The sequence below is a fragment of the Lottia gigantea genome (genome assembly GCF_000327385.1).
Source record: "Lottia gigantea unplaced genomic scaffold LOTGIsca_71, whole genome shotgun sequence".
Lineage (NCBI taxonomy): Eukaryota > Metazoa > Mollusca > Gastropoda > Lottiidae > Lottia > Lottia gigantea.
In genome coordinates this window covers 832,061-849,966 of record NW_008710397.1, presented here as the reverse complement: position 1 = coordinate 849,966, position 17,906 = coordinate 832,061, and the positions used below count along the sequence as shown (strand labels likewise).

General features: G+C 32.4%; 1 protein-coding gene across 1 annotated transcript; it reads right to left on the bottom strand.

Moving 5' to 3' along the window:
• Positions 1-3,806: 3,806 nt before the first annotated feature.
• Positions 3,807-9,694, bottom strand: LOTGIDRAFT_221428 (hypothetical protein; the record flags this gene model as incomplete). Its single annotated transcript, XM_009065871.1, has 8 exons — positions 9,680-9,694; positions 8,864-9,047; positions 7,538-7,663; positions 6,675-6,802; positions 6,308-6,410; positions 5,361-5,474; positions 4,700-4,824; positions 3,807-3,880 (listed from the first exon to the last, which is right to left on the bottom strand). Coding segments are annotated over exons 2-8 (825 nt in total), but the record flags the coding sequence as incomplete, so codon positions are not given.
• Positions 9,695-17,906: the final 8,212 nt, after the last annotated feature.

Genomic DNA, 17,906 nt, shown 5'->3' with positions numbered 1-17,906 from the left:
ATTGCATTTAAAAGGGCAAATTCTTTCTTAGATTTAATGGTTTATTTTACTTCTTTTGCAATAATTACTTATATTTTTGTGCAATCAGATTGTAAGGCCAACAGAAACAGTTATGATGGAGAATGAAGGCTAAATTTTTTTTGAGTTTACATCTGAATGCATTCCATTAATTTACAGATTTACAAATTTTTGAAGCCGAGTATCGAAAGAATTTGTTTTGATAAAGCAAAATGAATGTGCTGTTGATATAATGTGATTTACTGCCTGGTTACTGTGGTTTCTTAATTATTCAATTATTAAATGATCAAATCAAAAAAAAATTACTCAGAATCTCAGGCTTTATGAAGCTTTCAAGAAAGGCTTGAAAGGCGAAATGTATTAAGAGGTTTTCTAAAAAATTTTATGCATATTGTGGACACTGATAACATCAATTTGCACCATTCCAATTCAGATGTCTGTGGGTCTTGCAATTCCGCAAAATGCATACAATGTCACTAATTGCATAATAATCTTGTATCACACAAGTCCCTTTGCAATTAGTGAAGTCACTGAGTTTTAGTGGAATTGCAGGAACCACAGACATCTGATTGAAAATTCGAATGGTGCATATTGATGTTATCAGTGTCTATGATATGCATAAAAATTTGAGAAAAGATCTTTATAATCCAATTAATACATAACACCATAGAATAACAAATTGAAATTGGGGAATCATAGTAATCAGACAGTAATATATAACAATGAAGTATGTTATGTTACTGACATGTGTTATGTGATTTATATTATGTGGGTTGTTATATGTTAAATATTTATATATTAAAAGGGAATAGTCATCTTTAATATTTGTTATGTCAGCTGGAATTGCTTAAAGTCTGCTATTATGTTACTATTCAGGATATAGTATTCTACACCAGGTTTCCTTACAATTAAAACAAAAATGTAATGTAGAAATTAACATTCTTGTTGGATATGATAACCAATAAGGGGTTTAGTAATGCCCTTGTATTGTAAGGAAACCAGGTGTTCGAATTTACTTTAAGTAATATGGATAGGAAATATCAGCTGTTTCTTATCAAATATTTAGACGATTATTCCTTTAAAGAGGGCTTTGTTCTATTTTGCAATAATAAAAAGGCTATATCACAATCATTGTTTTCAATTCATTATCAATAATGAGAATGTCACCATCTCCAACCAGTGTAGACACTTAAATATATTTTAATATACAATAATGATAACATTATACAATAATGAAAACATAATGATAAGCAATGACAACAGAATATAATGACAAAGGCCATACAATTAATGACAATAATGATAATGTTATAAATTAATGATATTATAGCACTTTACAATATTGATAACATTATATTATAATGATAACATTATACAACAACGATAACATTATATTATAATGATAACATTATACAGCAACGATAGCATTATATAACGATAACATTATATTATAATAACATTATATTATAATAACATTATACAGCAATGATAACATTATACAGCAAAGATAACATTATATTATAATATTATATTACCGGTATAACATTATACAGCAAAGATAACATTATATTATAATATTATATTACCGGTATAACATTATACAGCAAAGATAACATTATATTATAATATTATATTACCGGTATAACATTATACAGCAATGATAACATTATACAGCAAAGATAACATTATATTATAATATTATATTACCGGTATAACATTATACAGCAATGATAACATCATATTATAATATTATATTACCGGTATAACATTATACAGCAAAGATAACATTATATTATAATATTATATTACCGGTATAACATTATACAGCTAAGATAACATTATATTATAATATTATATTACCGGTATAACATTATACAGCAAAGATAACATTATATTATAATGATAACATTATACAGCAACGATAGCATTATATAACGATAACATTATATTATAATAACATTATACAGCAAAGATAACATTATATTATAATATTATATTACCGGTATAACATTATACAGCAAAGATAACATTATATTATAATATTATATTACCGGTATAACATTATACAGCAAAGATAACATTATATTATAATATTATATTACCGGTATAACATTATACAGCAATGATAACATTATACAGCAAAGATAACATTATATTATAATATTATATTACCGGTATAACATTATACAGCAATGATAACATCATATTATAATATTATATTACCGGTATAACATTATACAGCAAAGATAACATTATATTATAATATTATATTACCGGTATAACATTATACAGCTAAGATAACATTATATTATAATATTATATTACCGGTATAACATTATACAGCAAAGATAACATTATATTATAATATTATATTACCGGTATAACATTATACAGCAAAGATAACATTATATTATAATATTATATTACCGGTATAACATTATACAGCAAAGATAACATTATATTATAATATTATATTACCGGTATAACATTATACAGCAAAGATAACATTATATTATAATATTATATTACCGGTATAACATTATACAGCAAAGATAACATTATATTATAATATTATATTACCGGTATAACATTATACAGCAAAGATAACATTATGTTATAATATTATATTACCGGTATAACATTATACAGCAAAGATAACATTATATTATAATATTATATTACCGGTATAACATTATACAGCAATGATAACATCATACAGCAATAATTTACAAAAAAGCACATTAATAGTGACCTCAATAAAGTTGTTTCACAAGAATTTGGTAGAGAAGACACATATTCAATTTTTTTCTTTATTGCACTGTCACATTCAGTATGATAAAATTCTTAACAATGATGATGACACTGCTAGTCTTTAAATTTTACAATACATGTACAGTGTTTAACTTAAAAATCTCCATTTCAAAGTGGGATTATTTGATAATTTAGTGTGTATTTTCTTAAAATATGCATATAGTGTAGTGTAGTGTAAATGCAGAGTAAACACTGAATGTTATAATGGAAACTTTTATTTTTATTCAAGTTATGAGCAAAAGAAATTCATAGAGCAATGATTACTTCCCCTATTGACAATAACAAAAAGATCCTAACAGGAAAAACACTATAGGACCACACTAAGATGAATACATGAAAATCACTAATACTATAGTGGTAATCACTATCAAAATCACTTAATCTTTATCAGTGATATGCATTCATCAAATTGTTATAATAAAAAATTTGAATGTTCTTTCTGATGGAAATCATAATATAAATCAGAAATATAAATATCACTTCGACTATCAAAGTGATTATCACATCGCTATGAAATAAAGATTTGCTATCATTTTTGAATGCCAGTTGAAATGAAAATGAACATGTATTTGATAGGTGCATTACAATGAACAAGTTCTTTGATGAAAGTCGATATCAAAGTGATTATCACATTGCTATCAATAAAATTGTGCTATCATGTATGCTATCATCGCTATGAAATAAAGATTTATCATTATTTTCGAATGCCAGTTGAAATGAAAATGAAGATAGGTGCTTTAGAATGAACAAGTTCTTTGATGAAAGTCGATATCAAAATCACTACCACTATCAGAAGTGATTGTTACATCACTATCAATAAAATTTCGCTATAACATATGAATTTTCAATGCCAGTTGAAATGGAGATGAACATGTATTTGATAATAAGTTACCATGAACAAGTTTTTTTGATGTACCCAAAAGTTTAGTCGATATCAAAGTCACTACCACTATCATAGTGATTATCACTTGGTAGTGAGCCACGTATTTGACCAGTGTGTTTATCACGTATAACAGGAGCACCTAAATCTTTATCTGGTAAATACCCATATCTACAATAACAAACAGTTACATTTAGTGACTTGAAGGGGAACAGTCGGCATTTTCGGGGATTGATTTGGGTCTTTATTGTACTTTATTAGTCTTAAGAAGTACTAAAATGCATGAAAATCGCATAATCCCTTCAAGTATACCTCAAACTAGAAATTTCACTGTCTATTTCTATATATGTGTTTTCTATATATGGCATAGTCTCGCTAAAATTTTAGTCGAATTTTTAACTTTCAAATGTGAATAATTATGGAAACACATGGGATTGAAGGCTCAAATTTCAACGATGAGCTGTGAACACTATTACTGATTATGTAAGCTAAAACAATTCCTGTTTCTGAAACATAGGTATGATTGGTTGAACGAATAGTGAAGGTGCTCCTTTAAAGCAACTCATAAATTTGGCTCTACACAAGATAATAGACTTCCTGCAAAAAGCTAGTGGCGCTAGTGGCGCTAGTTTCCCTGATACACAGCACATTTTAAACTCACTCAAAAAATTTTCCCAAGCGATCTTTCATGTAAAATATGTTAATGATGAATTCTTAAGCCAATACAGATCAAATTGTTGGCAAGTTCGCTCAACAGTTCTTTTTGCACTATGAACTGGTCTGGTGAACTTGAATAAGTCACCTTTCCCTCATTATAACACTTGACTCAGCTGTAAATGAGTACAGATAATCCGGGAAAGATCAATGCTAAGAGTTTTGGCCAAGGATCAGTTGGTAGAAAGGATACTTGTGAACACAAGTAGTTATACTTCTTTCTTTTTTTTTTATCTAAACTGTTCAAGAAGAAAATGGAAGATTCGTTTAACTTACTCTTGAAGGTAACTCTCCACGTCTACAGCATAAAAATCTTCCCCTAAATGGCTAGCTAGATTGACAAAATTACCAATTAATTCACTATTTTTATATATTAACAGTGCTGGTACTCCTATTTTACTCTGAAGAAAAGAAAACATTTTTTTTTGGTTCAGCAGGACTATCATTCACAAAACCTTTACACTCAAGTACAATTAAAGGATGAAATTTTTGTACATCTACAGTCAATAGAAACCTAATTTCAACAAGATAGTATATTCATATCTTTCTATTTTTATCAATGCAAAGATATTCTTAGACTAAAATTACTATTTTGAGACTGATATTTCAATTCTCATGAAAATAATTGGTAAAATTTGCTCTACCCAGGAATCAGTGGTTAGGAATGATTAAGACAGTGGACCACAGCCATATGCGTCACGGCATGCAGATGGTAAATTTTCAAGATTTTTGGGCAAGGGCAATAACTTTGCTTCTAACGGTCAAAAAGAGCTCAAATTTGAACTTGATCTTCATTTCATGAATATGTACACACATATCGAATTTCATTTGATTCCATCAAAAAATCTAATTTTTAGAGCGTTTACAAACTAGAATTTTCTATTCTAATGATGACTAAAAACACTATAAAAGTATACTAATACAAAACATTACTTACAAATTTACTACTCAGTTTAGCTTCTGATGCTTTTAATTTACAAAATTTAAATGTAGGATATTCTTGAGCTAAACATAACAAACATCCATTCATAGCTTCACAAGCTTCAACATTCTAAAAACAATTTTAAATAATAATAAACTTCTCATTTCTAGAATTCATCGATCATTCGTAATATCGGAGGTCATGATTCATTCTTAATATCAGAGTTCATGAATCATTATCAATGTCAGCTGTCATGAATCATTCTTAATATCAGAGGTCATGAATCATTCTTAATATCGGAGGTGATAATTCATTCTTAATATCAGAGTTCATGAATTATTATCAATGTCAGCTGTCATGAATCATTCTTAATATCAGAGGTCATGGATAATGCTTGACATCAGAGGTCATGAATCATGCTTAACATCAGAGGTCCTTAATCATGCTTAACATTAGAGGTCATGAATCATTCTTAATATCAGAGGTCATGGTTCATTCTTAATATCAAGTGTCATGAATCATTCTTAATATCAGAGGTCATGAATCATTCCTAATATTAGAGGTCATGAATCATTCTTAATATCCGAGGTCATGAATCATTCTTAATATCAGAGGTCATGAATCATTCTTAATATCAAAGGTCATGAATCATACTTAATATCAGAGGTCATGAATCATTCTTAATATCAGAGGTCATGAATCATTCTTAATATCAGAGGTCACGAATCATTCTTAACATCAGAGGTCAATAATCATTCTTAATATCAGAGGTCATGAATCATTATTAATATCAGAGGTCATGAATCATTCTTAATATCAGGTGTCATGAATCATTCTGAATATCAGGTGTCAAAGGTCTTTCCTATTTGAGAAGGTCCTGGATCATTCTGACTGTCAAAGCTCATTCATAATATCATCATTGCAAACCATTACTCATTTTTCATTCCAATTTTTCTACTTACATTTTCAAATAAATGAACAATAACAGTTACACCTGGCTTCTCTTTATCTACAGCTTCAACAAAACTATCAGATGTAAGTTCTACTACTCTACCAAATTTAGGGCTGAAAAATAAATTGAAGGTCATGGGTTCTAATTTCAGTCAGTGTATTGAAACCTGTGAATATATATCTGTAACTGTAAATAAGTTTGGAAAATGAAGGAGAGAACAGTTGATGAATGTTTGATTATCAAGCATAAATTTTGATCCTACAGAACACAATTTAAATAAGAAAGTCGCCAGATCATGGATTGCAAGTGTATAAACCATCTGAAAAGACAAGAAACAAACCATCCAGATCAGATTGTGACTATTAAGATTTACTTACACATTATCTAAAGCTTTCCTCATTTCTTCTAACCGTTTTAATCTATATTCTTTGATAAACTCATCTTCTAACTCTTCCAGTTCTTTTAAAAAATCTTCATCTTTCTCTTTCTCAGCTTCATCATCCAACTTTAAGAAAGAAACAACTATAGATTACAAGGATAACAACCTAGACTCATGGAAATCCTTTCTACCGGCTAGTCCTTGGAAAAATATCTCGACATTGATCTTTCCTGGATTAGCTGTAACTATTAACAGCTGGGTCGACTGGATCAATAAGACCTTAAAGTATCGGAGGTCTCATGGGGTAACTCTGTTTCAAATATCTAAATTTCTGAATTTCATTGTAACAGCTGGATGCATTTTCAATGACAGTCACTTCAAAGGCAGGAGGTAACTTGGTTGAAGGCATAATCTCTTCCCATACATCTTGATTGTACCTTAGACCTCTAGGTTAGGTTAGTGTGACTGTTTCCTTAGTCTTCTACCACACAGACGTCAGTTTTCAAAGCATTAAAATGGACAGGGAATCCAAGGGCTAATTTAGGGCTGGGCTGGGTGATACACAGGTATCATGATAAATACTGGTATAGGAATTTATATTGTTAGTAATATTGTCTGATTCAAAAATACTGAAATATCGTGAAATATGGTAGTTATTGTGGTATATGGTATACCTCTTTCTAAAAAGTAGATCAATATCTCAAACAGACATGATATTCAAGAAAGGTGTTTAGAAAGAAATTTATTGTTTGATCTAACAATTATACCCATATCATGATGTAGTAATGCTTAATATCATGATATCAATTTGAACCAATATTACTTAGCCCTAGGTTAATTGAAAACCATATCTATACTTACATGAGATCTACAAGTTAAAGTTAATTTTTTAGCTAATGCTTGTCTCTCTTTTTCCTGATTTTCTCTTTTCTCTGTTTCTAATCTCTTGTACTCTCTCCAGTCTGTTAATACACCTTTCGGGCCAGTCTATAAAATATCATGTCCAAAAATAATCAATCTGTAAATAGCTGGATCCATTACATCTCATTATTTAAAATTTCAATTTTTTGGTTATCCTAAATTTTCAATGTAAATTGAACCCGGTAAGAAACGACAATTTCCTTTTGTAAGATTCAGTTCCAACTTACATTTGTAAAGTAGCCAGGATAGATGCTAATTCCTACTTACATTTGTACAGTAGCCAGGATAGATGCTAATTCCTACTTACATTTGTACAGAAGCCAGGATAGATACTAGTTCCTACTTACATTTGTACAGAAGCCAGGATAGATACTAATTCCTACTTACATTTGTAAAGTAGCCAGGATAGATACTAGTTCCTACTTAAATTTGTACAGAAGCCAGGATATATACTAGTTCCAGCTTACATTTGTACAGTAGCCGGGATAGATACTAATTCCTACTTACATTTGTACAGAAGCCAGGATAGATACTAATTCCTACTTACATTTGTAAAGTAGCCAGGATAGATACTAGTTCCTACTTAAATTTGTACAGAAGCCAGGATATATACTAGTTCCAACTTACATTTGTACAGTAGCCGGGATAGATACTAATTCCTACTTACATTTGTACAGAAGCCAGGATAGATACTAATTCCTACTTACATTTGTAAAGTAGGCAGGATAGATACTAGTTCCTACTTAAATTTGTACAGAAGCCAGGATATATACTAGTTCCAACTTACATTTGTACAGTAGCCGGGATAGATACTAATTCCTACTTACATCTGTATAGAAGCCACGATATCCAAGATAGATACTAGTTCCTACTTACATTTGTACAGAAGCCAGGATAGATACTAAATCCTATTTAAAATTGTACAGTAGCTTGGATAGAAGGATGCTAGTTCGTACTTACATTTGTACAGAAGCCAAGTTAGCCAGGATAGATACTAATTCCTATTCAAAATTGTACAGAAGACAGGATAGATACTAATTCCTATTTTAAATTGTACAGTAGCTTGGATAGAAAGATGTTAGTTCGTACTTACATTTGTACAGAAGCCAAGATAGTCAGGATAGATACTAATTCCTATTCAAAATTGTACAGTAGACAGGATAGATACTAATTCCTATTTAAAATTGTACAGTAGACAGGACAGATACTAATTCCTATTTAAAATTGTACAGTAGCTTTGATAGAAAGATGCTAGTTCCTACTTACATTTGTACAGTAGCCAGGATAGGTGGTATCTGGTGGTTTTATTTCTGGTAGTCTTTCTTTATTAGTAGGTTTACCGTCCCCATCTTCATCTTCACTACTACTACAATAATAGTCTACTTTCTCACCTAGTAACTTATCGTCTAGTGACAATGCCATGATTTGTTTACAATTACAATATCGTTACCTTGAATACAAAAGGAAACATATAACAAAATGGTACAGTTAAATAGACATCATATATTGAATTAAAGGGAAAATTCGCCATTTGTTGGACTAATCAGTTCAAGCATTCACAGCTCTTGGTCGAAATTTCAGCTTTCCATGGCATGTGTGTTCAGAATTATCTGCGTTTTAAAGCTAAAATGATGACTGAAGGGATTATGCCATCTCAAACCCCTTTGGCACTAGACTTTCTCTAGACTAATGAGGCATCGGATGAGGCATCGGAGGAGGCATCGGCAACTTTTGCAAAATGAAATTCCTATCTTTTACTCCTGATTAAAAAAAAATAGGTAACGCTAAGGAGTAGTGTGTAATGATCAAATTTTGTCAGGGCAGTGGAGAACCATCAGCAACATACTGACTGTCCTAAACTTTAAAAGATTTCTGGAATATTGTCTTCAACGTTGTTTTTTGTCCATGATCTTGTTTCATGCCTGTCCAAAATGTATTAAGAAATAACTAATGCATTCTGATTCTATATCGAGATAAAATGTGTAAGCTTACTGTAAGTAAACGAAATAACACAGGGATAGACCACTCATAGATTTCTGATAATAAATTTATGATAAAAATAAGCAAATATGTTGAACTCACTGACTAATTTTCTTCTCTTTGTTATTATGTACAGAATTATCTTTCCTTGTTTAGAAATTCACTTCCGGTTTATTTCAATCGGGACATCACAGTAATATTTTTCTTTAATATGTTACTCAAATAACCAGCAATCGAAACAAGTCGTTTTAAAAAAAATCTTCTTTTCCACAACATTAGGCTTATCACCATGGGCCTCTTTTTAAGGTCGCAAAGTTTGTGTCACATAATGCAACGATTCGATTAGACTGTACGTAAGCGAATACAACCAATCAGAGCCCTCGACAGAAATAATGTAAACAGTATGGCTTACATTAGGCCTACGCCTCTGATTGACTGCATTCGCTATCGTACAATCTAGTCAAACGCCTTTCACACAAGAAAGGTAGCTGGTGCAGTCAAGGTATAAGACAAAGTTTGCAATGATTTGTCATTGTGGAGAATCAACCTCGCAACAACCCCGCACCATGTTCTTCGTAAAACCATCAAATATCCACAGCAGGCATTTAGAAACGTATCTTACCGTCATAGTTCCGAAAACCAGCCACGTTCGTCGTCCACAACTTGACTTTTAAAATTTTATTATTTGTCCGACATGGAGCACGAACCAAGATTTTGATGTAAGCCTATCCTTTGATTTTGTTGACTCCCATCTGTGTATATGACACCAGATTTTGATTAATGGTTAGGACTTATTAGGTTAATTATTTAATCAAATATTTCGCAACCAGTGATGTCAATGGTATATGTCAAACGAAAATACGTGCCGTTCCTACGTAGAAATAGCAGGGTCTATGGTATTAGGTCAGTCGCATATTGGTTCTTATGATGGATAAGAGGGGGGGGGGGGGGGGGGGGGGGAATCCCTTATAACCCCACAGGGGCTAGGCCTAGACTTATAGTTTTTACCGTCACCTCTTACCCAAAATAAATCCATTTTTAGCAATGGAAACTCCATGAGTGGCTAAATTATCTCCTGACCCTACTTAAAATAATTTCAAAAACTTTTCCGGCGCCCCCCTTTAATTTAAATTACCGAAGCCGCCAATGATTAATTTGTCGAACTAAATCTCTGACGAGGCAAGCCAGTAAATACTATATCATATACGAAGTCGTTTGGCCCTCATGTGGAAAGATTTGTGGGTCATTAACTGTGAACTATAGATAGCTATAATACTAGTAGATGAATATAGATAGAGACGAAGAGTCGATCAAGACAAATAGATGGCGGGTTCTTCCAGTTTCTGAATAACACGTGCAGTGGCGGCGTCAGTATGTTGAGATATAAATAGGGGTGGGTGGGTAAGGGGTGGGCAATAATTGTTCAGATTACAAACGCAGATGCTTACGAGGTGTCTGAGAAGGTTATCCCCCAAGAGAAAAAAAATTGAAACTATTCGATTCATTCTTCCACACATTTCGTTACGAATTCCAATAAAATATTATTTTTTGAATTTTGAAGAAAACAGGTGGGGTAGACCTACAAACATAAGCGTAGGAGACGGTGGGTCGGTTGGTCGACAGGTAGGGTAGCCACAGAAAAAAATATCAGGTAAGAACCTAAATACAAAGAACAATTCAGGTAAAATTATGGGGAAAATTTCGGACAAACCAGTCCGCCCACTTCCTCACAAACAGATCTTCGGTCCGTATGTCTATGGGTACAAATAGGCGTTGCCGACATACTGATTTCTTTGGGGAGTTAAATGCCCCCCCCCCCCCCCTTTGTACCCTCACTGGCGCCGCAAACTCAACACGTGTGGACTACTGAATACCTCTTCATTGCTAAACCATTTGGTTAACAGAAAGATAAACACAGCAGGAGTAAAATTGATCTCATTTCTACGTTTCTTTATTATTTCCAAATGTGTCCGAGGTAACCTTAAGCCCAGCTTTATTTCGATTGTAAAATTTATGTTTGTCCCCACAGATGTCCTTCTTAGAAGGACGTTCCATCAAAAATACATGTAGGCCTATTTTTAAAGAGACGGGTAGGCCATTTTTATGACCAATAATACTTTTGTCTCAGAAACTTGAATTTTTTAGCTGAGTTATTCAGTAATAGTGTTCACAGCCCATCGTCGAAATTTGAGCCTTCAAATTCAAGTGTGTCCAGAATTATCTGCGTGTTAATGTTTTCATGACGACTCGTCAATTTAAGATACTATGTCATATATAGAAAATACATATATAGATATAGTGATTAACATTCCTAGTTTGAAGTATTTTTAAATGAAAAATGTGATTTTCTTACATTCAAGTATTTCTGAAGATTACTTACATAATATATTCAAGACAAAAATCAGCCCCCTAAATGACACACCTGTCCCTTTAAAAAGGACACTAAACTTGTTGTCATTTATATGTAGGCACTAAACAGGTGTGATTAATCTCCAACTGTGACTCAAATACGACAAAATTGAACACTTTTTTTGGTGAAGTACCTAATTGCGCGAAGAGATAACTCTATTTGATGATATTTTTTTTGAAAATCATATTGACAATCAAGGCATGTTCACCCCTCCGGAACACCTGAGGCCACTCTCAACTGATGGTTCGTCATTGTTTGCTCATCGTTTTCAAAGAGCTATAATAATCAATTCATGTTACTATTTAGCAGGATGTCTAATACAAAATGATTCAATTACTAGATGAGCCATCGACGATTTTTTAAAACCTAATATGATAAATGGCGAGTTCTACCACGATGAGTTGTGTATTATAGGGGGCGGGTAAAGTGACGTCATTATAACATTGAAACGACGAGAAGTTAGTTTATAGCTAGTCCGAAACATCTGCCTTCATTCCAGCTATTTGGAAAGTTGAGTTGTCAGCCATAACAACTGTCAAAATATCTATCAGAAGCTGGAAGAGAGGCATATGTTTCGGACTAGTTACTAGCACGTATCCATCTGTTGCCAAGATAATTATAGATAGGTACAAAACATGAAAATATTTTGGCTTAAAGTTCTAAATTATTGAAGTAGATATTTAGCTCAAGTGTTGACAGACTTCTATTAAATATTTTAAACGGTAGAATTCATGAAGGAATCTTCTAGTTCTAAATAGATCTCTTGCCAGTATGCAATCTAGAGATATAATCACGAAGCTGGTGGATATTGTGTGATAATAAGCAGTATGTACAATGTAATATGCAAATTACTAGCAAGGCTCGCTAATACCATGAATATAAGCTTGATTTAAGGGCCGAAGCCTCGAGCTGTGGAATATGTGACAAATTGCACCAAATCAATATTATTTTAACAATTTTCTTCAGATTATCTGTGGAACTTGCGCCTAAGGCGTTGCTGCGATTGTAATCTCAACCCCAACAGTTGCCTCCCCACCCCCTCGACCAATAAGTCAGTTCTCTCCTACCCTTTCCACCACGATCAATATTATCATGCTCAACCGTTTGTACTTGATGTGACTCTGTGATTGTGCTTTTCAACTCACTTTACTCCAGTAAATAACGAGGAGGGCCACCTAAAATATTTTGGTGTCTGCAAGTCGTCGCATACGGTATTTCCTATTATTTCTCATGTATATGTTTCTACTATATTTCTGGCTAGGTTTTTTTTTTTATCTATCTTGCAATATTTGAACTCGTGCATTCATAAACTCTCTGGCTTTATCAACATACTAATAGTAGTTTAGGCAATTTACTTGATTATATAATTAGGTGAATTCAGAGCTGAACGATATTTCCGTTCACCTGTCCTCTCTATTTCATACAAGAAAGTTTTCATCAGAAGCATCTGATGAAATAATAAGTAAGCATAATATCTATCATTGTACATTCTTGATACAATAAGAGCTTATTATTTGACTTGAATCATCAAAATTAAATAAGAAAGACTTTACGCCTTTCTATAAGTCGACAACGCAATGCATTATATGATTAACGGATTTGATATCCCAACCGTGACGATATCACATCCGGGGAACGGCAGGGCTAGATTTGTAGGGTTAGGTCTTTTCACCAATTACTACTTTGGGCATTATATTTTTTGACAAGCTATTAAAAAGCATTGAAAAAGATGCCACCCTCGCTCGTTCATTTCATGCGTATGAAAAAAAAATGTCTCATGAGCAAATCGATTATTTGCAAATGATAAATTTTGTCCTTGACTATCATAAGCCTTCCAACAAGAAAACTAAGATTACTAGTGAGGGATGCTTATATTTTTTATAATTCGGTTTTTAACCCTTGACCTTAATCCAAAGTGTAAATCGGCTAAGCTTCATTACTGTGACGATATCACATCGGTATATCATGTCTGAGTATCGGATAGGGCCAGGTTTGTCCGGCTAGCACTATATATATGCCATAACTCTTTTTACCAAATTACACATTTTGGTATCATATTTTTTAAAAGCACCGAATAATGCAAGTTTACATTCAATAATTAAAGTTTACATTCAGTTTACATTTAATAATTCAAGTTTACATTCAGTTTACATTCAGTTTACATTCAATAATTCAAGTTTACAATCAGTTTACATTAATTGGTTTAGCCTATTTTCCATAAGCAGAGCTTTCAACCAATTAGGTAAGCTTATATTCATTCCAAATATGAGCTTTCGTTGACTTCCACGGTTTTTAGGCACGTATTCAACTATTTAGAAGTAGTATTTCGAATGCATAATTATACTGAGCCCACAAATGCAATGTGTCCCCATTACCAATTGTTTATATCTGTTAACAATATAACATAAAAAGAAAAAGTTATAACTGAAAACATTCAATAATCTGCACCTAGTCGCCAAATTCCTGCAAGTAAAGCGATATAATGAGATGGGAGGACGCCCATTCTCACGTGATTAACAGAACTGGTGCCGTTTTGGCACCGTTTTGGCCAAATCTCTTCTTACCGTTCTTACCTATTGGCGGTGGCGGATGACTGTACCTATAGTGTATATATCTTGTATATAAGAAATATATATATATAGTGGTTCTTTTTCACCATGGTAAGACAATTTTTTATGTATATCATTTATATTTAGAGTATAATTGTCATATAAATTCTTTTAAATGCGTATTTATATAAGCGACAAATGAATATTGCTTTATTATTCACGATAACACCTAAAAACTGGTCTAATAAGGCAATCTCTCACGGTAATTTTACCCTCTATTCTTAACTTATACATTTTGCTGATGGTTTTTAACAAATTTAATGACATACCGTTAATTTATTAATATCTTATTTTTGACTTTAAAGTTTTCCCCTGTTTCATCAAGTTTCTGCCGATTTTGCTTATTTGAATGAAATTGTTACCTACCTATGTTGGCAAATAGATAGATATGTCAGTGCAAATCCTCACTCATTTCTACTTGCGTATTACAGGGACAGATTCGCCATTTTTTTCCTACTGTACCTTAGTCACAATTTTTAGCTATCTAATCGGTCAGTAATAGTGTTTACCGTCGAAATTTGAGCCTTCAAATTCATGTACGTCCAGAATTACTGTGTTTGAAAGTTAAAATGACGACTCTTCTTTTCTCGAGACCATATATAGAAAAGACTTTCTAAAAGAAATAAATTTTTGAAGGAATTATTCGATGTTCGTACAATTTTTGGTACTTTTGTAGACTATTTGCATATATTTAAGAACCAAATCAATCTCCGAAAAAGGTGAATCTGTCCCTTTAAAAATTTAACAAACAAATTCCTCATAAGCAAATCGATTTTTTGCAAATGATAAATTTTGTCCTTGACTATCAGCCTTACTGCAAGAAAAATAAAATTACCAGTAAGGGATGCTTATATTTCTTTTCATTCGATTTTTAACCTTTGACCTTAATCCAAAGGTGTAAATCGGCTAAGCTTCATTACTATGACCTCTCTAGGACGAAATGAAAAAAAATAGATTCGTTTTAAGCATCTTGTACAATGGCATTTCATCAACAGAAACTCAGTGCATAAGCAAAATGTAAGTCGTATGTATAAATAGAACGAGGCGTGTATCAAATATGGGGAATATATATGAATCGTTAAATCTCCGCCCTATCAACATAAATATCACTTCAGCTGTCAAAATATAGGTGCACGAACCCCGAGCCAGAGAAACTTTAAACCAACCTAACACCTGCGCAATCTGCGTGTTCAATATCTGTTAGTGAATACAAGCTTTTACAGCAGATTCGCAGTGAAAACATCAAAGATAAAAGTGAGATGCATTAGAATCTTTGATAGATAAAATAAATACCATTTCTGAAACTTTTTTTTTTTAGACAACATTCTCACATTTGTAATCTTACACACAAGTAATTAGCAACACAAATATTGAACCCCGTGTCAAAAGTCAAGGACATTAAAGTTATAAGTGTAAACTTTTAAAACCGAGGCAATATAAGACAGCTGCAATACCAATGAAAATGTCTATTTGTTTTTATGGAAGGTTAACGTAAATGGTCAAGAAGGCCAAGGAACAATCTATGAAAATTTGGATTCATGTCAATAATCGAGGACAAGTTAAAAGTTGTTTATCAGTAACTATTTATTTTCTTAGAAAAACTAGACTCTGGTTGTATTAGATGAAAAGGGCAATGGTAACTAAAATCCCAAATTTCTGTCTAATAGATGCTCTGATCTGAACGCTTTTTCTGTTGCAATTCTGCGTAAGGGTGAATATTAAAACAAGCAAAGAGCCAAGACTTAAAGGTACAGATGCGCCATTTTTTTTTTTTTTGGGGAAGGTTGGGGGGGTTTTCTTTATATAGTAGTGTCTGAAGAAATGACGATTCGTCTTTTTAACTTTCAACTTTTAACTCTGGACACACATGGATTTGAAGACTCAAATTTCGACAGTGAGCTCTGAGCAGTATTACTGATTAGCATAGCAAAAAAGTTTCTGAGTCTAAGATGCAAATGGTCACAAAAAATGGCGCACCTATCCTTTTAATAGTTATCTATCAGAAATTAAAGAGAAAATTGAAATTGACCAAGTCTTTGAAATAATTCCCAAGATCACGGTGTTGGAAACTGGTATTTTGATGGTTTCGAATTACTCTTTGATTCATTTCTGCACATTTCAAATAGAAAAGAATGAGTAAATTCAAGAAAACCCACGCAAAATATCAAGTTTCACATTAAAAGACATCAAAGTTTAAGTGCAACCTACTACATTTTCTAAATAGCTAACAGAAGTGCATTCTGTGAAACCTTTCATTTAAACCTTAAATTGCGTAAATAATGTCCCAATTATAGTAGTAGCTTAGTCATACAGACCCATGTGAAATACCATCATATTGAACTTACTGCGTATATTTTTGCTCAAGATTTTTTACCAATCGTATTTTTGTCTCAGAAACCAGAAGTTTTTAGCTGAACTGAACAGTTATAGTGTTCACAACTCGCCCTCGAAATTTTAGCCCACAAATCCATGTGTGTCGAGAATTATCTGTGTTTAAAATGGCTAAAATGACGACTCGTCTTTTCTTGAGATAGGAAAAGAAATTCCTAGTTGGAGATATTCTTGAAGGAATGATGAAAATTATTTCGCACATTTCTAGTACTTCTGAGGACTATTTACATATATTCAAGACTCAAATCAACCTCCAAAATGGCACACCTCTTCCTTTAACTTTAAGACGGGAAACTTCATGAAAGGTGCGACGATATAAAAACTTTGGTCAGAATAGCGACGTTTCCTCAGTAGAAGCACTAAATTAAAATTTTTGGACTTTTTGAAAGATCTACGCCGTGCAAAGCACAATCGAAGAATTTTTTATTGTAGACAGTAAACCGTTGAACATGCAGGGAATTAATGAAAATTCTGGTATCGAGGAATCCATGCCATGCAGTTTGAGAAAGAGTAAAATTCTTGAATTAACTGTGAAACAGTGGTACAGTGGAGCCGGTTTCAGTCGGTAGAACATTCTTAATGAGATCTGTACCTTCACTTAAACATCTGTTGTCTGGAGAAAATTGAGAAAATTCCCATATCGATTGTTGTCGAAATTTAAATGTAAACCACTGCAATTGGAAATTGTTTCGTGTGCAAAGGTTTTAAAATAACTTTTAAAGCCTAATTGTTCTTGACGGGAATTCGGTTGTCCAGTCCTCTTCTCTTTTTCGATTTCCACTGTAGAAGGATCTTTGAGCACAAAAGAACTTGTTTATGGAACTACTTTTTAAAGTTTTTGCTTCGAGACGAAATGATACCTTTAAAAAAATTCAAATTTGGTAAATTCATCCATTCATCTTCGCCGATGAAAAAAAAA